The sequence below is a fragment of the Epinephelus lanceolatus genome, chromosome 7 (genome assembly GCF_041903045.1).
Source record: "Epinephelus lanceolatus isolate andai-2023 chromosome 7, ASM4190304v1, whole genome shotgun sequence".
In the NCBI taxonomy this organism is placed as follows: Eukaryota; Metazoa; Chordata; class Actinopteri; order Perciformes; family Serranidae; genus Epinephelus; species Epinephelus lanceolatus.
In genome coordinates, this window is record NC_135740.1 from 27,681,900 (window position 1) to 27,704,914 (window position 23,015).

The following is a 23,015-nucleotide window of genomic DNA, read 5'->3' on the forward strand; positions in this document are numbered from 1 at the left end:
AATCCATAACAGCATTGCCTGTGGACCCACAACATCGCCAACAATTATTCAGTACAATCAGAGACACTAAAGGGACATCTGCTGTAAAGATTGTATGACATAATCTCTGATGGCTGACGAATATAAACATCCCATGGTATGTACCGTCCTATCGCCCACCCCTCATAAATGTGATCACAGAGGCCACAGGCAGATGGTAGCAGGAACCTCTAAAATCAATGGGGCAGCTGAGGGCAGCTCAATAGCTCCACTCATACCTGCTTTTTTGTCAGTTCATAAAAACAGTGGTGAAAACAAAGAAAAGTTGTTACAAAAGTTTATAGCATACAGAGATGACGTTGAATCAGAAGACAGCACAAACAAATGGACAAACCCCACTTCTGCAGGTTATATCAGAGGGTTAAATGAACCATGTTATAGATCCTGTCCCACAGGGCTCGGTTCGATTGTCTCCTGTACGAGGACAAAGGTCCTGCTCTTTTAGCCGCTTCACTGAGCGCCCAGCTGTTACATCAGGCGTGATGCAGAATCAAGCCACCATCCAGGAATTTATACATTCCTGCTCGCAAGCATTATTCGTTACTCTGCAGCCAGCCGCTGAGGGAGACTAACTGATTCATATAGGTTGAAACAAACAGACAACTGGAGACTTTAATAAAACACTTGGAGATTTATTTTCTCTTGAGAAGGAAACTTTTTTGAGGACTGAACTCTTTATTACCTAGAATATCATTTATTTTTCACATTGGTCAGAAACAGCAGTAGATTATTATTGTGTGCTCTGAAGTCTCTGCAGGTGACATCAACAGACAAGTTGCAACCTTATAGTGAAAAAGACATTCAGAAAAGTCAGAAAAAAAATAGAAGAAACAGCTGAGTACAAACAGAGATCACTATCAGCAACCAGGACGGCATTGACCGCCTACAACCAGGGAAGAGACACATGATGGAGAAGTTTTTTAAACCTGTTCACAGTCCCTCTGGCCCGGATGAGATCAAGCCGCGGAAACACCACCACCATCATCACCTTCCTCATCACCAAGACTCTCAGTCACACAGGTAGGACTGTTCGCTCCAGTCTGCCAGACTTACATTAACATCTTAAGGAAAATGTTTGAAGAAATAAAATCACAGACATCTTGAAATTTACCTTGATAAGGCAAAGGTTACGTGTAAAGCCATCAGTATTTTAAAATCAAATATACCCATCCTGGCAATAGTTACAAGTTACATGTGTGCAGTATAACTATATCATACAATATAGTCTTGTGTGTGTAGACATGGGCAAATTATCAGGCAACTGGCCCCTGGGCAATGACACGCAGAGGGCCCTAACACCTCTAATACATAGAAGCTACACACACAGACTTTAAAGTTGTTTGGCCTGTTTTGCTGTTGCATTTTTTTGTCGATACGCATCTTCCTGTGCTTTCATGTCTCTTTGTGGTAATTTTGTGCCTCTTTGTTGTTTTCTGTATATGTGGTTGTTTTGCTCCGTCTTGATTTGGTGTGATTTGATTTTGCTTTAAAGTCAGAAAGAATTCTAAAATTTTCTTGCGGCCCAGGGATCAGTTGCACAAAACACCTTAAGTTTTCTTAAGTATCATACTTAAAGCTTAATCCCTCTTTAGCTGAGGGTCTTACACAGTTGAACAGAATCCCTTAAAAGGTTTACTTAGTTAAGGAAAAACATTAACTCGTTTACTGTGCTGAAAAAGATTTTACAGTAGAGATTTCCTTGGAGTATGTTTGTTTGCTTGCACTCATGCTTGTGATGCCTGTTTTCATCTGACAAAGTTGGCTTATAGTTAGATAGTGAAAAAATGGCAGAAGAAAAGAAGACAAAAAAACTATAGTTGTCAGAGGAGGAAAAGAACAAACCTCTTGAAAACCAGGAAACAGAAAATGATTGTAAGAAGAAATTGCAACGAAAAATGAATTCAGTCAAATCTATAGTGTAAAATCAGAAGCGTATCCATTGGGTTCTCCTGGCTGCAGAACACTCCTCTCAGGGTGTGTTATTATTATTTTTTTTCATTTATCACCATGAAAGAGTCAGAGGTACCTTTAGTTTTTTTGTTTTTTTTTGCTATGTTCTTTTGTGCAACGGTCTAAGGATTCCTTAAGTATAAGACCAAGACAAGGAGAAAACCATTAATACTTAGGTGAACATTTTAAGGAAACCCTAAAGAGTGCGCAACAGATTTTATTTTGAGAAAACCTTATGTAGGACTTTAAGGAAAGTCTTAACTTAAGCTGTTTTGTGCAACTGGCTCCAGGATGTCAGCTGTTTTACATAAATACAAAAATATAAAACAATGTTTAACCAAACAACAAATGCTACAAATCATAAAGGATACTGCAAAAAATGATGCAGTACAGTAAATTAGTCATTACTTATTACATTCAGCGTTTGACCCATGCTACTTAGAAGCCATACTCTGATTTAATAGGTTGTCAGACTGATGAACAAATGAGTTCCTCAACCTGTTAAATCAAGCCTGTGGGACTCTGACTCGGTCTTTCTGTGTCTCTTTGTAGTTGTTATATGTTTCTTTGTAGTCATTTTGAGATGCTTCTTGGATGGCGTGTGTTTTGAGTGACCTTTTGCAGGTTAATGCCAGGTGAGCCTGTGACACTTTGGACCCCTAGGCCTGTCCCCAGTAGGCCCGATCATTAATCCATCCCATGTGCGCAGAGGCATGATTACCTCATAATCCTGCATCTTTGTGTTGTAGGTACACAATGTTCGATGACACAGACAGGAACACAGATGAAAGCCTCGGGCACCACCGTCACCATCAACATGGTCGCTATCTCCATGACAGCCCTCATCGCAACACCCACCATCGGCATCAAACACAGCAGTTTCACCACAGTGAAGAGGACGAGATACTGTACAACCACGAAACACCTGTAACTCTCTCTAGGGCCTCTTCCTCTTCCCTCTCTTCATCCTCTTCCTCCTGCTCTTTTTCCTCGTGGTGCACAGAGGAAAGTGCAAATGATCCGTTCTCTCTTCGTCACGCTGCACAGCCGCAGCACTCCCTGTCCTGCTCCAACATCTCAGATGTGCGCAGAGGTTTCAGGGAGGATGACGGCAGCGAGCCCATTGTCTTTGCCACCGTCAGACACGGCAAGAAAGACAGTGTTTGTAGTGAGATACAAGGAAACACACAAAAGAGGGGGAAGCGTGGTTTTGCTTCTCTTGACCGAGGTCACAGCAGAAGTGAAGAAGGTCTTCTGCAGGGTAATGAAAGCGATCTTGGAGGAACACAGTCCAGGGAACAGCACATCAACTATCAACCTCTGTACAAGGCTGCTAGTTTGAACCGAAGCCTGGCTTTCAGTGAGGAGGACTTTCTGTTAGGGGTTTCCAGGGGCCCTAAGAGAGCGGTGTCCTCCAGTCAGCTGCCGAGCAAAGGCATCCTCAAAAACAAGGAGCCAAATACTGACATACGCAAGGCTAAGTCGATGGAGGTGCTGTCCCCAAGAGTTTCCAAAGGACAAGATCCTGGTGGACAGAAAGGGAAAGGGGCCACTCAAGCTGAGATAGAACAGGCCAGGACAAACTTTGTGCAGGGGAAGATGCAGTTCTCAGCCTTTCTAGATGAGATAACAAAACAGGTTATAAGTCCATCCGCTCTGAACATCTTGGGTGTGAACGCTGATAAAACTCCTGCGAAGACACCTGCCCCAGCACAAACACCTGCCCCAGTCAAACCTCAGCTCCCACCCAAGAAGCATAGAGAGAGCTCAGGGGAGGAGAGGGAGCAGCACCCAAAACAACACAGCAGACAGGAGAAAGTAGCTCGCAGCAGCTCTCGTAAAAACCCGGACTGCTCCACTCCTGACAAACTGAACTCATATGCAGCTAGGAACCACCACGGTAGCCCCCCGCCTCATCACTACCCCCATGAAAACAGCCGTAAAGAAAGAAGGCCATCGCCCACTGGCGGCTCCATGTCAGGGGACAGATATGGTAGAGGTGGCCCTCACCTCACAGATGGCACTAGCACCAGCCCTGAACCTAACCACCCCAAACAACGTCACCACCGCAAACAGCAGCTCTCTGCCTCCCACAGTCAACACACCCAGCACTTCCCCCAGCACCAGCCCCAACAGGTGTACCACAGCCCCGGGCACCGAGGGCCCGTCAGCTCCCCTCCATTCTCAACCCAGGGTGGAGGGCCGGGCCTCGGCTCTGAGTCCTCATCCACAAAATCTGATTCATCCAGGGCCAGAGACACAGCCTCCACAGCTACTAGCCCCAGTTCAGAGCAGAGTGGTCGACACCAGTCACAACATGTGGGACACCCTAAACAACACAGGGTGAGTTTACTAGTTTAATATGCTTGAGACTGGAGATACAGGAGGGAATTTACTGAACCTTTATTTAACCAGGCAAGTCATTAAGAACTTATTTAGAAAGACAGGCTGGCAAAAGACAAAGCCTTTTGAGGGAAGGGAGTAAGGGCTAAAAAGAAATGTAAAAACGGCAGCACACATTCAGAAAATTTCCCAAACACTCACTAATTACACACAAACAGAAACATTACATGTCACAACAAACATGCATTATAAAGTTTAAGGGTGAAAGAGACAACAGCACACATCCAGGCACTTCCAAAGACCCAGAGACATGCAGACTAGCACAGAAGCATCGGGCAGGTAGTTAGTAGACATCAGTGACAGGTACTACAACAAACAGGACAAGCATACACAAGCAGTAAGACAAACAGGCAAAACAAAAACAGCAGCAGTAAGAGAACAAGAACATGCAGAGCAGGGGGATTTCAGGCCTCAGATCATAATTCTGAAAGTGAAATGTCACTAACACAACACACATATCTTAGGAAACGTAAATGAAAACCTGTTTTGGTTGATGAAATCATTGTTAAAATGCTTTAAACACTTATGCATATGATATTATTATAGTGTCACACAGTTGCATTAACTGACAGTTGACATTTGTCTCCCTTAGGGGCAGAAATAATTTATAAAAACCTATAAAACTCATAAAGATGTTTATATATACACATGTATAGAGTTGTATTCTTTAATAAGCTTGTTTCTCTACTGTCATAATCAGAGGTGTGGGTTCAAGTCACAAGACTTTGACTCGTGTCGTAAATTTGATGACTGTAGACTCGACTTGACAAAATCAAATAAGACTTGCAACTCAACTTGGACTTCAACACCAATGACTTGTGACTTAACTTGGACTTCAGTCCTTTGACTTGAAAGTGTTTGATATCTTCCCCCAGGCTGCAAGATTAAAAAATATGTTATTTAAAAAGTTGGCCACAAATCATTTATTTCCTGAACCAACTAACATCAACACTATTAATCCCCGAGGGGAACAAACAGGACCTATACATGCATTAAGTGGAGAGATGTCAGAGTGAGGGGGCTGCCCATGACAGGTGCCCCGAGTGGTTGAGTGGGTTCGGTGCCTTGCTCAAGGGCACCTCGGCAGTGTACTTACATTCATTTATAAGACATGAGGTCATTCAAAAAAGTCCATCAAATAAAATCAACCTTGGCATTAAATCACAAATGCCCTTCAAGACATGCATGGCCTTTTGAGAGAGACGTGAATCGAATTGTGTAACCATGAGTCAGATAAAGTCAGTTTTTATAAAGAAAGATGAATCATGAGTCTGTCTGTAAGTGAGTCAGCGATGAAGCCACCAAAGGCATAACACTGCAGTGAGGGGAGGATCTCTCTGCAAAGAAAGAACAGGAGGAATGTAATGAATGCAGCATTGCTCTTCTCTTGCAGAGGCAGTATAGCTGAGTCACAGGCTGTGTGGGACGTGTCAAACACTACGCACTGCATGCTGAGTCATTCCTCAGCAGTGCAGCAGAATCTGGTTTAGTGCTTTGGGGGCAGCTCCATTGAAAGTACCTGACTTTTCACTTTAAATGGTGTAATGGTTTGTTTCCAAGCGTCAGCCCTGAGCGACTGTGTGTTCTGTGGGAAGAGAAAGCAAAAATACACGTCACACATCCACTGAGACAAATCTCTCAGGCTGGCTTCCACTAGCCAGCATCGTGTAAAATGTGAGAGAGCGTTGGCTGGATGAGAGCAAGTATCACGTTGCTGTTATGTAACAATCTACTCAGGCTGGCACTCTGATAAACACACACAACATTGCATAACATTGCCTTTTTCCATCTGCTGGCTGTGCAGGAGTTTAGAGGTAGTTTGTCTTGTCATTTAAAGCTCAGTGAATTCACACATACTCACACTTACATATACATAACCACACACACACACATACAAAAGGGCGAAGAACTTATCGATGCTAATAGAGTCCATTTCCGGGAGCAGGTCTCCCATAACTCAATACTTTATTCAATCTGTCATGTCCCCAGTAATGGACTGGTGACCCACCCTGGGTGTGTCCTGACTATAACACAGTGAGAACAGGGAGTACAGAAGCTCCAGCTCCTGTAATGTATATAAAATGAAAATGAATGGATGGTAAGGATGTTCTTATTCTCACCACATATTACTCTTTATATGTTTTTTACCCATAGTAGCAAATCTGGTATCAGTCCTGAACTACTAGTGTTAGTCATATCCAGTGGTGTAGTGGTAATTGATGAGGTGGGTGTACTACTAGGTAGATAGGTAGGTTACTGATGAGGAAGTGGGCATACTCTCCTATATATTACAATGGCTTTTTAGCTGATAGGTGGGTATACTGTAACTGGATAGAAAAAGAAGTGGGTATACCCCGTATACCTGAGTATACCCTCCACTACACCACTGGTCATATCTACCTGCAGATTTAGGGACTATCTTTCCCTTTTTCTTGTAAATGGCTTTATGAAAACTTTTTCATTTTGCATGTTTGAATATCAGTGCATGTTTTATGAGTACCAGGGGTGGAGCCAGATGGTGAAAACCTTTGGGGCTCAGCCCAGACCGAGAGCAATCCAGGGGCATGCTCTCCCAGGTTTTGTTTTTTTTTTTAATGGAAGCAATATGCACTATTTTTCAAGCCATTTGAGATAAAGAGTGCCAAAAAATCTGGTCATCATTTAGGAAAAACATGACAGTTGCAAAGGAAAAAAATCATTCTGTAGAGCTTACATACTATTTTCTATCTAAATTAGATTCAAAATGGGATGTAGGCTCTTCAGGATAATACATTACACACTAATTTGCGTTGGAAAGACTTGTAGCTTTCTCTCACCAAAATTTCAGGTTATTTTAATACAGGGAAATCACTTAAAAGAGGCAATTGTCTCCTTGCCCATTGCCAGCAGACTAGAGCCTTGTATACGGCTCTGCAGTAGATATACTAGGTATACTTTTCTGGGGGTTTTTTTACCTGTTGTGTCACATTTGACGTCACGGATGCACCAGAAAACAGGTAAGTAAACAGTAGAAAGCAAAGTTGATGCCAGTGAAAATGTTACAGTGGTTACTCCTTTTTTGATACCTATACTTATTCAGTCTCTCTTTCAAACTCTGTGCTGACTAATTTCAAACAATATTCAAGCCCTGGCAAAGGGGCTAACATTAGCACGTTCACGTGGGTGCTATATTGCCATCACTGCCAATTGGAGCTGATCGTAACTGGAGCCGATAAATACCCATGACTACTGCAGAGTCATTTGTCCTGAGAGTGAATGCAGAGTGTAGCTTTTTCCACTGTATAGGCTATAAAAGCCAGATGTGTTCTTTGTGCAGTGGGAAAGGGGCTTAAATATTCTCCAACTGTCTTCATCATTCTGAAACAGTAACACAAGAAATGTTGACAATGACTCATTTTCACTTCTGCCACCTAAAAATAGGCAATAATTAATGTTACTATATTTAAGCTACATAACAAGTAGGGTAGTAATTTGTTGTAGACAGCTCTACTAATCTTGGAACCTATTTTTGTTACTGTGTTGAAGTGGATCCCTAACAAAACCAAGTAAATGTGGTCTTCAACACCCTGAATTGAATATTCAAATATTAAAGGATAAACAGCATATATTATTATCCAGCTGACACAAAGTTAAAGGTATTTTAAAAACCTAAAAGATTTGAAGCTTTGAGAAAACACCAGCCTGGAGCCCGAGGAAGCCACACCCCCATCACTCCACCTCTGATATGTGTAACATGTTTGTCTCTGTTTTGGCCTTTTGCCTCACCTCGTAGGGAGTGTTACATTCGTACTGGGTAAACAGTGCAGAACTTGGAGGCAGGTCTACAAAACAAAGCAACATGTTTTTCAGTTTTTACACAGTGCAGACGTTTCATTATCAGCTCAATGTGCTGAAGTACAGTGCCAAAACACCACTGTGCAAACATGATTGCACTGCATGACACGCACAGTATTAAATCCTAAATCACCTAATGTCTCCTGTATTCTGCGAATATTCACTTTTCTCTCATCTCTCTTTTATTGCTTTTCCAGGACACACTGTGTGACGCCGACCATCTCCAGTAAGTGTGTTATACACTTCCTGTCTGCTCACTCCACAATTGAGGGCAGCTTTTTTTTTTAATATAAATTTCTGTCTGTCTCACTCTGTTCTCTCCGTGTTTCTGCTGTGATGGGTCAGTGGTTATTGATCAGTCTAATGAGCATCCTCTCTCCCTCCACTCCTGCATCAACAGGACGAGGCGTAGGAGTTATGGAACTGATTTATATAACCATTTCTGTGTTGTTAGAAATAAGAATATGTGACAAAGAAAGGAAGGACAAACGAACGTTAGCACCAAATGAAAAAGGACTCCTAACATCTTGGTTTTCATTGGAAAAATACAGGTACATAATGTACAAATGTCCACTGAATCAGTTATTCCAGACTATTGCTCTATCAAATTTTGTAGTAGGTTTGGCTGATGTAACTGCAAAATGGGCACATATACTTGGAGTCACGTTGAAGGGCTGACTGCCAGGCCTCTGTAAACTCTGCAGTGACAATCTTCTAACTGGTGTGCAAGCTATGCAGCAGCCATCTTTGTAATCTTTGTTTAATGGTCAAAGTCCTTTTCAGGAGCCATTGACATCATTTGTCTTCACCTTATGTGTAGTAATGAAGTTTGATAACATAGTTTTTCATAGTTCAAAATGTCAAAGCACTGTCTGACCATGAATAATGAATAGACTCACAAAATGGAGGCATGTGAGAGAAGGCCTCATTTTGAATAGTCAGCCCAGTTGCCAGCAGAAAATGTTGGCATGGTAAGTCTCTGCAAACCATGGATATAGGCTATTACATTTGCATGTTTCATATGCACCATATCAACATTGCTAGAGTGATCTAGTATTTAAGGTGGTGGAGAGGCATGTAACCTAGGTGAGAGGCCTGAAGTGCTGCACCACTGTTTGAGATGAACAAACAGCAAAACTGGTTGTGAGTCTTTGCTGTGTTTCCAGCTGCCTTTTGAGGCACCAGACGTGGGTGTGTTTTTGCGACCTGGCGCTGTTTTTCCAGCGGTGGTAGTGGCAGGAAAAGCAATCGTTTTTTCACCAGGACATTAGTTCCTTTTCTGCTGAGCTAGTGGCACGAACAGCCGGTATTTGAAAGGAAAACATGATCTTTTTCTAACAATAACCAAGTGGTTTTCATGCCTAAACCTAACCATAAATTAACCACAGTGATGTTGAAACCTAAAATTTCCTCAACAAAATAATGTGCAAATATAACATCTGTCATTTTGCAAAAATGTACAATGCCAAACTTTTTTTCTGGTGATTGGTTATCAGTGAATAGCTCTCAAGGCCACTGTTGCCAAATGACTTGATTTCAGACCTACTAGATATTTATGTAGTATATTACAACAGTGGTGGTAGCATGGTGGTGCAGTAGTTGGCATTGGGCTGAGGCCCTTCTGTCCTTCTGTCCCTAACCTGCATGTCCAAAAACATTGCACATAGGTGTGACTGTGAGTGTGAATGGTTGTCTGTCTCTATGTGTCAGCCCTGTGATAGTCTGGCGACCTGTCCAGGGTGTACATCGCCTTTCACGCCTTTCACCCAATCTCAGCTGGGATAGGCTCCAGCCCCCTTCCCAACCCTCAAAAGGATCAGCAGTTACGGATTAATGAATATTAAAAAAATATATTGATCCTAAAAGGCAACACTTCTACATAATCTCCTAAAAAACTCCATCTCCCATCATTCCTCTGTGTTCAGGGCGTTGCAGGAGGAGAATGCAGATCTTCACCAGAACCTGCTGCAGACTGTGGTTTGCATTGAAAGCCTGGAGGCGGAGTTGCAGAGGACCCGAGACGAGCTCAGTCACGTCAAGGAGAAATATAAAAGGTTTGGGATCAAAAACAGAGCTAAACTCAACTTGCTTATTGCATAAACATTGTTTACACACTCACATGGAGGGTTACATCTGCTCCACGTGCAGTATGATGATGCAGTACATAAAGAATAACATGTTTCCATGAGAGACTCTCACAGGGCACTCATATTGACTCCAGAGCCAAAATACATCAAGTCAACCTATAGCTTTACATGACAGTTTTTATAGATTCATTGATCCATGGAACATACAGCCTCCCTCGGGTACATCTGTGGGTGTGTTTTGGCTCTGCAGTGACATGTTTCTCCCGGCCAGCAGAGACTAAAGCATCTGTCATGTCCCCTCACACTCACCAGTGAGAGTCTTATTGTGACCCTGTCAAGCCTGTATCTGTCACTGAACAGCCTATGTTGCCTGCCAGGCACATACCACATGCTCCTCAGCAAACTGGAGCAACTGGAGTGAATGGTCACCTCACACTGGGCTGCAGTTTGGTGTCAATTGTTACACATATGCTAGGAGAGTTTATGATTGCCACTTGGCCTGACAACTGACAAAAAACTGTCTTTGACCCTACATAAAAGATAATGATTACAGAGTGGTGTATGTGTGTGTGTGTGTGTGTGTGTGTGTAAATAATACTGATAACATGTCCTCTGTGTCTTGCAGCCTTCTGGAGACTCACACTGGGACCAAGCAGGCCAATAACCTGCTGGGGGAACACCTGCATATAGCGGTGAGACGCCTCGCATGGGAATTTAGGGAGGAAACATGTTGTACCTGACGCACATTCACAAGCCATGACCCACTTCCATGTTAACGTCACCGTGTTGTATATGTTGTTACGTGTGTGCAGTCAGAGAGCCTGAGCAGTGAGAGGAAGTACCTGTTAAACCGCGTGTCACAGCTGAGCTCAGAGTTGGAGGACGCCCACAGGACCATCGCAGCCCTGGAAAACATCAATGTGAGCACAGTGCCACCTACTGGACATCTATGCACACTTCACATAGCAAACACTAAAGATTTCATTTTGATGAATCATTCTTCTTTAATCCTTGGTTAGATGGGTCATATCAATATTTGTAATGTAATATTATGAAACCACATCACTCTGTGTCCCTATTGTCACAAGAAGCAGTTTCAAACACAGATATGTTTGCAGTTACACTTCTTCAAACCTGCTTTTGCTGCTCCTCTTTATCTCAACCTGAGCCTCGTCACACTCAAGATGATAAAGTAGCTGCCACCTTGAAATCAATTTTTAAATTTTAGGAATCATTGAGCAGGCGTACCGGGCACAGGTTGGGGGCTCGAGGGGTCAGGAGGACTAAGTGGCTGCTTTTAGAAACGATTAATACCACTTCTCTTTGGAAAGTCAAGGAGCTCAGCTGAAAGTAGGGATGTCCTGATCACACTTCTTTGCTCATTACTCTTTAATACTGAGTTAATGCTGATACTGAGTCTGATTAGGTTTTATTAGCCAAAAAGTGGTGCTTACTTAAGCCACCATTAACCTACACTGAAATTAATTTAAAAAAAAATTAAGTATGCTTTCTGACTTGTAAGATATGCACCACCCATTTCCTATATTATCTTGTAACATACTCTATAGTATTTTGCATAATGCCAATACAACAATGTAAAAAACAACAACAACTTAATTACAAGTAAAACTGCATTCAAAATTCTGTTCAAGTAAAAGCAAAGCAAATGTATGCGCTCTGCAGTAGAATGCCCACTTCATACTGATGCATCAGTGTGTGAGCAGCATTTTATAGCTGGTTAAATTGGAGCAAGTTTAAGTACTTAAAGTTAGTTTAGTCCAGTGGTTCCTAATCTGGGGTTCAGGCCTCCTCCTGAGGGTAGAGGAAAAACAAAGTTCTGCTACAAAAATCTGTTTTCATTTTTTTAGACTCTCTAATATCTTAATCTAATTTATTATTTCTCTGTGTTTTTGTGTGTAATACACGTGAAATGTAGTGGAGTAAAAAGTTTAATTCTTTCCTTTGAAATGAAGTAAAGTAGAAGTTTATAGTAGCATGAAATGGAAATACTTAAGTAAAGCTGTTCTGACCTTGGAAAAAGGGTATTTAAGTAACGCTGCTCTCTCGGCTTGGAGTCAGTTGCAAACTCACCAAAATCTTCAGCAGATTTTCTCATTTGACGCATTAAAGTGTTTCTGAATGACTTGGAAAAGGGCACATCTGCCTCTGGATATCTTTTTCTGTAATTTACACAAGTTGTTTTCGTTTTTAATTTGTTATATTATAATATTACAATATTATTTATAATATAAAGATATATAATATAAATAATAATATGATATAAACAATAATAATGTAATATAATATAAATAATAAAATATAAATAATAATATAATATGACATAATATAATTAATTTAATAATATCATATTATTATAATAACAATACATAGTGTGTCTTGTCCAGGACGCTCTTGAAAAAGATATTTTTAATGTGTGTGAGTACATCAAAATGGTACTTGGAGAATAAATTAAGTAGAGTGCTTGAGTAAACTAGAGTCACACTATATAGGTAACCTGCAAATGTTGCTAAAAGACACAAAACAACCTGCAGAGTGCCGCAGGGCAGGGTTACTGTTCATGTAGCGTGACCTGTTTCCAGTGTTGTAATTCAGATCACAAGTGGAGCTGAAAACTCTCAGAGATTTATAAAGCGATGTTTCTTCTTCTTCTTCTTCTTCTTCTTCTTCTTCTTCTTCTTCATGGACTGAACACAGAGTTAATGTTTGTGTTGGTGTGTCTCACCCTCAGGTGCCGTGCCTGATAAAGGATTTGCTGGAGAAGCACTTTGACTCAGCTGAAGCCATACAGAAGTTTCTGTCCACCTCCGCTCCAACCAGCCACTCTGCCACTTCCCCACAAGCAGACGGCCAATCCCACGCTGTCAAAGTGGAGGAAGCAGCACATGATTGGTTGATGAAATCAGCGACAGGTGCGCAGAGAGTCACAGCCTTCATACCATTCAAACAGGGCGACCCCACAACAGGAACTGAAGGCAGCCTCTCTGGTCAGCCCGAGTCCAGCCACAGCCCACCTTTCTCTGTATCTGACATCAGCACTGCTATCTATAAGAAAATGGCTGCCAGCTACGCTGCCAGACCACAGCCTCTCTACCCCCATAGCCAGCAGCAGCTTCCTCTTGGCACCAACCACGCTGACACCCCTCCAAACCTCCAGCAGGCCCATGTGGGTTCTGACAGCTGGGGTGGGAAGGGCGGGGTAAAGGTAACACTTTTGGAACAGGACGTTGTGGATGTGACCTCAGTGTCAGCCCAGCAGATCCTGGATGATTTCCTGCAGCAGCTGCAGCCCCATGGGGAGGTGAGCAGGGGGAAGGAGCAGCAGGGCGGGCAGGAGTGGGAAGGAGGAGCGGAGCAGACAGGCAAAGTGGCAGAATGAAAATGTCATCCAATGATTATACAGTAGATTCTCATGGTAATGGAGAGAAATATGTATTTATATATAAATAGAAGTCACTGCTGTCAGATGCATTGTATATTGTCTCCCCTAAATAATAGAAAGTCTGTTTTTTAGCATGTATATAATGTACTTTAAGTGTACTTTTTAGGATTTTAAAACCCAGAATCCATAGAATAAGGGGAAGGAAATTATTTGCATGATGCTGAAACATTAGAATTTCCAATATCTTAAGTACAAGATTTCCACACACTCACAAAAAAAACGATATTTTGAAACCAATTTACACTCAAATGAAAGAAAAAGAGAACAACAGACCAATTAAACACCAAAATATTACAGGAAATGTGAACACACAGTAATAACAAAGCTAAATACAACCAAAGGAAACAATTTCCAAGTATTCTCTATAAATATATTTTCATTTCAGTGATCATTTTAATAGCATGTAATTTACTGAACAGAGAAAAGATGACAAGAGATGACAAGATGAAATGACAAAAAAACCCCAACTCATCCTGTACTGTCTGTGATTATAGTCATCAAATTGTTGTGAAGAATGACCTTAAAAGCTTTTAAAGATAAATGCTTCATATATTTAGATAGAAGCTGCTCTTCAGTTCAGTAATTATACATACAGACCATGTATCAGTGCCATGAAAGAAAATGTCAGATGCGTCAAGGACTTTTGTTCTATAAGGAACACTCAGTGACTCTCCTTGTGTCATTCTGAATTCATGAATAAAACTTCTTGCATGCCTCTGCGGTGAACAAAGGATTCAAAGATGGAGAAGACTGAATACTTAATAATACTTAAACTATATCATTTAAAACCCTTTTTCATAATCAGCGCAGGTTGTTACTCATCTGCCTGAGACTCTTTAAATGTTGGGAAGTACTGAGCATACGACAAGATAAATTAGACTGGATTATACTGCAAGAGTTGCTTGAGAGCTTGTAAATTGATGTTCTGACATACACTTACCGGCCACTTTATTAGGTACACCTTGCTAGCACCAGGTTGGACCCCTTTTGCCTTCAGAGCTGGCCTTGGTGTCATAGATTCAACAAGGTGCTGGAGACATTCCTCAGAGATTTTGGTCCATATTGCATGATAGCATCACACAGTTGCACATCCATGTTGTGAATCTCCCGTTCCACCACATCCCAAAGGTGCTCTATTGGATTGAGATCTGGTGACTGTGGAGGCCATAGGAGTACTGTGAACTCATTGTCATGTTCAAGAAACCAGTTTGAGATGATTTGAGCTTTGTGACATGGTGCGTTATCCTGCTGGAAGTAGCCATCAGAAGATGGGTACACTGTGGTCATAAAGGGATGGACATGGTCAGCAACAATACTCAGGTAGGCTGTGGTGTTTAAACCATGCTCAGTTGGTACTAATGAGCCCAAAGTGTGCCAAGAAAATACCCCCCACACCATTACACCACCACCAGCACCAGCCTGAACCGTTGATACAAGGCAGGATGGATCCATGCTTTCATGTTGTTTACGCCAAATTCTGACCCTACCATCTGAATGTCGCAGCAGAAATCCAGACTTATCAGACCAGGCAACATTTTCCAATCTTCTATTGTCCAGTTTTGGTGAGCCTGTGTGAACTGTAGCCTCAGTTTCCTGTTGTTAGCTGACAGGAGTGGCACCTGGTGTGGTCGTCTGCTGCTGTAGCCCATCTGCTTCAAGGTTTGACATGTTGTTGGTTCAGAGATGGTCTTCTGCAGACCTTGGTTGTAATGAGTGGTTATTTGAGTTACTGTTGCCTTTCTTTAAACTGGAACCAGTCTGGCCATTCTCCTCTGACCTCTGGCATCAACAAGGCATTTTCACCCAGAGAACTGCTGCTCACTGGATGTTTTCTCTTTGTCAGACCATCCTCTGTAAACCCTAGAGATGGTTGTGTGTGAAAATCCCAGTAGATCAGCAGTTTCTGACAGACCAGCCCATCTGGCACCAACAACCATGCCAAGTTCAAAGTCACTTAAATCGCCTCTCTTCCTCATTCTGATGCTCGGTTTGAACTTCAGCAGGTCGTCTTGACCATGTCTACATGCCTAAATACATTGAGTTGCTGCCACATGACATTAAAAAGTAGCTGAACAGGTGTACCTAATAAAGTGGCTAGTGAGTGTAGTTTTCTGTTGTTAAATGCGGCTCTAGGTGAATGCAATTCATCAAGAATTGTCTCTGTTTTTGGATTCTTTGTACAACATGGAGGCATGCGAGGAAAAGAAAGCTTTCTTCACAAATCCAGTGTAACGTGGGCGGAGTAAATGATACACAAATGATCAGTTGGGGTGTGAAATATTCATTTAAGAATAACAGGTCAGAGGTTAACATAAAGTGTTATTCATCAAGTGCAGCCTCTCATTAGTTTACATGTGTCTGCTGTTCTATAAAGTTATATAACTCAGTGACAAAGACTGATAATAGCTGCCTGAAGAATGAAGCAAGCAAGCTTTCGAACGCAGCATCCTGCTGAGAGAGAGACACTTACCTCTCGAACAAAAGCACCTGCTTCGCTTTAAATAGTCATCTTTCAACAACAGCGTGGTACCATTAATGAGAAATGTTTTATTATAATTTTTATCAATAATAATTCAACCAAGGAGAAATACCTCTTTAAATATTTGTGCAGAAATAATCACTTTTGTGTTTCCTTACCATCAATTGTTCTGTATATTTGTGACTCCTGTAGGGAGGTGATTGGGAACTGATGTTTAGATCAGATGAAGGAAAACTGCATTTAAACTGATATTAAGTCAAAGTTTTTAAATTATTTCCTGATAAATGTGAAATATAATGTTGAATTAGTGCGAAACAAAAGTATTTACCACTGTACATGCATATATATTTGTAAATACTGACTCTGTGTATGTGTAGATATGACACATTAAACGTCCTTTCTGGAATGATACAGGGATGATATTTAACGCTGATGTAGTGGGCACAGAACAAAAATGTGAAACTTGTAATTATGTTTGTGACGGTGTAGACTGTATGGAGTGCAGCAGAAACACATGAATGTTATTTTAACATACTGTTTAGCCCCCGTCTGTCATCAGAGTAGACTTCCCCCTCTGCATTATGCATTTATGAAAACTGCTAGTCTGCATCAATTCATTATGTATCTGTGTCATTACGGCTGTTCTACCAATAAAAATAATCATCTTAATTAATGCAACATCCCAGATTACAGATGTCTTTTCTTGTTCCTGTCAACTTCACACATCACACTGAGTAATCTCTCTTTATATAACTAACAGAGACAGCTTGGCTATTCTTAGACGCTTTGTATTAGCTGTATTAAAAATGTGAAATTTATCCTTAATTTGCAAGAAAGAAGTGTTTCTGTACTGTTCACCTACAGGGTAGTTTAGAGGAAAATGAATGGAGGTTTTTGTAAATGCTGAGTACCTAAGGGTGCAGTACTGGTAAACAGAACAGTACTTCTCCTTTCCTCTAATGTTCCCCATAGATACTCAGTACTTACAATAACACTCACATTATAGGCCCTGGGTCATTTCTCCTTTATTCTAAAATCCCCTGTCACTCCCTCGTTCCACTGTACTTACATTTAGCAGTAAGCAAGCTATCAGTAAGAACCAGTGGTTACGCTGCTGGTGGATACGACCACAAATTAAGGGGAATTACAAAGTAAATTTTGGGAACTATAGCCTCTGTCTGGCTGGCTACAGTTTCTCGAAAACATTTAAACACGTTTCCTGAAATTATAGCTCAGGTTCTCAAAACTCTAAACACAAAACTGACTCTCAAAACCATATTCTGTCTTTTCAAAACTGATTTAAAACTGTGATACGAATATCTCTTACAGAGCATCGAATAAACACTGGTGTGAGAAATTTAAGGGTGTTCTCACATATACTACTTTACAGCCCTCTAAAGTGACTCAGAGTGGTGACTCAGCATTTTTTGCACATATATGAACACTCAAAGAGAACTCAGACCCATTTGAAGCAAACCATTTAATTTCATTTCAAGTTTTCACACTTGGTCCTTTTTAAATGAACTGAACTCAGTCCTCTTAAAGTGGACCAAAAAGTGGACAGACAAAAAAAGGACTCAGTTCTTTTTGCGTTCACATTGTCAGTTCACTTGAAAGAGGACTCAGATCTCTTTCTGGTCAACTTCAGCTCTGATGGGGCCTCAGTCCTCTTTCTGATCACACTATAGCCTATATATCATATATATTGATGTAGTTTATTTTTTTACTTTGACATAGCACTGCAGTGGGGTTATGAAGCCGCTCGCTTTCAGATGAACTTAAAATTGGAGGACAACCTTTGTGTTTCTGTGCTGTAGCCTGTTGCTGTTTGATGTATTTTACATTCAACATCCAGAGACGTGCAGTATCTTCCATGGACCAAACTACTCCTCATCCTGCGTCCTTGCAAGTGTTACATGCCGACATGGTTTCGTCTGATTTTTCAAGCGTCTCAGTGCAACAGCATGTGATCTAGAGGGCTAAATATAATGGCATAGCAAATCGAACCTGGAGCACTTTATGATCACAGTGCACAGGTTAACTGAACTGTGCTCAGACCCCCACCTGAGGTGAGTATGGTTTGCTTCAGAGGGGTCTGAGTTCTCTTGGAGTGTTCACATATGAACACTCCAAGAGAAAAGAGAAAGAAAAAGAGAAAAAATGCTGAGACACCGCTCTGAGTTCACTTATAGGGCTGAAAAGGACCAAATGTGAGAACATCCTAAAACACTAGCAACAAAATACTGTTAATATATGATTTGGAATCGAGAGGCCACGTAACATATTCAAATGTGTGATGATTCTGATTTAGTTTTGGTTTTTGGGTGTATTTCTGTGTGTTCTCTCTTTCTGTTTCTTGTTTCTGCCAGACTTGTGTGTGGCAGGGGGCGTGGCTGGCGGTTTCCACTGCAGCTGACGAGACACACCTGTTTCTACTCAGCTCATCAACCTGCCTACATATACCTGGTCTTCACTCCACTACACTGCCAGATAGTTCTGTCTGTGTTGGTATGACAAGTGTACTCTTTTCCAGTCTTGCTTCCTTGTGTTTTCTGACGGAGGTTTTTTGTGCCTCATGCTTTTCGTGCTCACTTTTGCCTGTTTTCCACTGGTGGACAACCTCCTAGCCAGCCAGCGCCCTGCCTCCACTGTCTGCATTTTTGTTTTTCCTTCGGCAATAAACTCTTTTGCTTTCATACACCTGCGTCTGTCTCTGCTTTGGGGTCCAGCTAGAAATCAAAACTTAACTAAATGTATGAAAGTGCGTAGAAGATATTTCCTTTTGCTCCCTAAAGTTTAGGGTTTCTGTCTCAAAATAGGCATTTTTGGGGGAATATACAATGTAAAGGCTGTTGCCATGTTGTCATGACTGTGAATATACCAACTTAACATTGAATAAATGCACTTGTCGTATCAGCATGTGCACATTTGTCTATCCAATGAGCTCCAACAGGGCTAAACTCAGTGTCAAACTGTAAACTTATAGTTAGAACACACACATACACTAACAAAGCAAACATTTATCTGTTAGTGTAATATAGTAAAATGTTCAGCCAACTGCAAAAGAAATGTTTTTTCATAGTTCTTCCTCTTTGTTCTTCATGCTGCTCCATTTTTACTGAACACAGCAGAAATCACTTGAGGCCTCTTTTACACTCTGACACATGACTGGACTGTTTTGCCACTTGAATTTGAACAGGTGAGACATGAGCAAGAGCAACTGGTCATAAAGGTATAGCATTTTGAAGGCCAGTATTTTGGGATTTGTGCTTAGAGTTTTGCAAAGATGTGATTTAGTTTAGTTAAAACAGTGAAATTGTGCTTAGAGTTTAGCAGTCTGGAGTCCAGTAGTTGATATTGAGGCTTCAAGCTTTCAGAATTGTGTGCATAGTTTCATTTTTTGCGTGAATGTAAGAGAGAAAGCTGCATAAAGTGCTACCAGATATCCTTCTTTAACCATGTTGACTGATATTACATCTCTGCCACTAGAGGGCTGAACACGTGTGCTGATTATGTCAGTATGAGCAAACCTCTCCATCAGTCTCACTGAAGACGTCACTGTAAATGTGATTAATGGTGGTAAAAGAACATAAAAGGAAACTTCATAGATATAAATGAGAGTTTAATTTAGTTTTCTGTTTGGTGTTTTGTAAGGTACCATGAGACTGGCTTCAACCTGACTGGCTCAAGCTGTCATAAATACTTTTAATAACACTTTAATCCTATTGATCCAGCAGCTATCCTACCCACCCTCCCTACTGCATTGTATAGATAATCCCACTCAAGCACACGTCTCCTGTCTATTGTCTTACTTTCACTTCTCATGAGACAGCCTCTGCTGCCATCCTCCACAATATCCCTGAGATCTTTTTTAGGGGAAATATTCACTTGATTTCATCCAATAAATTAATCAGTGGATGTGTGGGCTGTCTTTCTTTGTCATTTATTCATGCAGTCACATACAGGTGGGTGTTGTGTCGCTGTAATGCCACATCATTAATACTGTAAGTGTGGGTTTTCAGCTCTGTTGACTCGGAACAGACCAGTTTAGTTTGGATGAAAAGTTAGTTCGGTGAAGTTCATTAACATTTGCAGCAGTAGAAAGTAACTACATACATTAACTCAAGTGCTTTACTGAGGTACAGTTATGAAACACTTACTTTACTTGAACATTTCCATCTCGTACTACTTCAGCTCCACTACATTTATTCGGAGAACTCCCATTTTCAAAATTCATGTCACTCCTGTGGTCTAAGACAGTCCAAAAATATAAGTAAACTAGTCCATACCCATTGGTAGCTTTGTCACCTTCTACCTATGCCAATCCTCAATGCTTATGTGCAGTTTCACATAGATTGACCACGTCAGTGAGTAGAAAAACGTGGGACAGACAGAATGACTGACTGACAGAATGACACACATGACAGTTTCTGTGATTATGTACAGCATACCATACCATGACTTAGTCATACCAAAAATTAGAAAGAAAAAAAAACATTGGGCCACAGGGGGAGCCACAGCGATCGGTCACATTTTAGCCATTTTTAAGCATTTTTCTGTTGTTATAGCGCCACCCAGTTGCCAAATAGAGTTAAATCTCTCCAGTCACCTTGAGGCGTCCTGTTCTACATATCTACCAAGTTTAGAAAAAATCGATATGGCGGTTAGGCCTAGATAAGAAATTAGCTCTCTAGCGCCCCCATTTTGTTTGATCGGGTCAAGAATGGAGGGGTCCCCTCAGATTATGTGTGTTCATATGCCTACAAACATTTTAAGTGTTTTTCAAAAAATTCAAAATGGCGGAAAATCTATACAACCGGAAGTTATGGGTTCTTGAGCAAATTTGTTCCTCGTGAGGAGAGGCATCTCTGTGCTAGTCTCGCCACCAGACAATCAGAGATCTCTGCCTTCTGATAGTCTGGGGACACTCCTTTCTAAAGTGTGTTTATCACACCGGCGAAAACGGCCGGCAACAAAGCAACGGCTCTTGCATTTTTGAAAAGGACACGCCTTCTCGGAAATGTGCGCTCCCCCTTTTCTCGTCCGCAAGGAAACAAACACACAGAGAGCTTGAAAATGGATGCCGAGAGATTTAACTCCGTTTTATCAAACGTGTGCTCATCCGTGAAGAAAATATTTTTTCCAGCGGATGTCTTAGTTACAACATGATTGAGCTAACTGGAGTAGTTTCATGTCGTATCCAACAACGGGAGGCTTTTAACAGATGACGTCCTGATGTTAGCTTTGCTGCTGCTGTTAGCTGTCCCTGTCAGCTGCAGCCACTGATGCTTTCTAGACATCGTGACTTCCCAAAACTGAATAAATACCACACATAGCAACACAAAACTGCTTTGCTAGCTCAATCATGTTGTAACTAAGATATCCACAGGAAAAAATATTTTTTTCATGGATCATTTAATGAGTTATTACCTATTACAGACACCGCTAACGGCTAAAAGCTCTGCTGGTTTTCTACCCGGAAGTATTTGTAAACAACAAGGCGATTCCCTCTATAGTCTGGCTGGATGGATGAGTCATGGCCTTGTAAAAGATTATGTTTGTTTCTTTTAGTTGGTGAGAATGTGTCGCCGCAAATGCGACAAACATCCACTAACTTTGATGGCGTTTTCTGCGAGCGCGGCTGAGCCATTTTGTACCGCTACACGTGTTTCTAGTCGGACTATGTTTACAAGCACAAGAGTTCAGCGAGCCACCGAAGGACCGCCCTGCAGATTTACTATTGGTTCTGCAATGTAGGGAGTTTTTTTTAAACTCTGAAATTGTATCCGCCCATCTAAACACAAAATCAGGGAGAAAGTCATCAGTCTTTAGTTAAGCAAAGCGTCTAAAGCCTGACTTGTGAGTCTATCTCTGCAAAGTTTCATGTCTCTACGACATACGGGTCAAAAGATATGCCCATTCAAAGTTTGCAATTTCAATCGGTTGCTATAGCGTCCCCCTTTGGCCAGTTGGTGTAATATTGCTTCATTTGCATCCTCCCATGACCCTCTACCACTGTGCCAAATTTCACATGGATTTACCAAGTCAGTGAGGAGAAAAACGTGGAACAGACACACAGACAGACAGAGTTTTCGTCATTATATAGTAAGACATGAACAACTCTCTCCCAAACCCAAAAACTAGAGTACTATAACTCAAATTTGTGATGTCATCAAGTATACAGCCTGTAATAACTCTATAGACAGTGAATTGGTAAAGATGTTCTAGGTGACACTGAAGGCCAAAACACACTGGTGGCGAATGCTGCGCATCAAAAAAATTGCCCCTTTAATTTTCAATATCTCCGCAGCCTCACCGTCCCTGAAATTAAATGCATTTCCCCCACTCGATTTTTGCTTATACATACAAGCTCCCGTATCAGCTCTTTTTCTGTGCTCCTATGGCAGCTCGACTCCTCTCCTCATCATTGATGCATAAAAAGAACTCTGCAGCTGTTGCAGTGTCTCGTGTGTGACAAAGAAACAAACATTGAATGGGTTCACAAAATCAGGCTCCCATTCATTGTCCATGGACAACTCATGTTCACAAATGTTGATTGAACTGTCCTCTGAAATGGAAAAAACGTATTGGAGCTCTTAATTTAGGATGCTTCCTCTTTAAGTGTCTCGTTGTGGCTGCTTATCATGTTTCAGACTCCTATGAGTTGTTAGCAGGTCCTCCAAGTCTTAGATGGTTTCATCTAAATGACTGATGGTAGCTGAGTGGTTACACTGTATGCCATATAACTGCAAAGTCCTGGGTT

The 23,015-nt window shown here is 41.3% G+C and overlaps 1 protein-coding gene across 1 annotated transcript; it reads left to right on the forward strand.

Annotated features, from left to right (window-relative positions):
* Positions 1-264: 264 nt before the first annotated feature.
* LOC117260050 (uncharacterized) lies at positions 265-16,932 on the forward strand. The gene is made up of 7 exons (XM_033631921.2): positions 265-1,059; positions 2,739-4,332; positions 8,424-8,452; positions 10,152-10,280; positions 10,939-11,005; positions 11,126-11,233; positions 13,063-16,932. Exons 1-7 carry the CDS (start codon positions 944-946, stop codon positions 13,708-13,710), a joined length of 2,691 nt encoding a protein of 896 aa, XP_033487812.2. The 5' UTR covers positions 265-943; the 3' UTR covers positions 13,711-16,932.
* The last annotated feature ends 6,083 nt before the right edge of the window (positions 16,933-23,015 follow it).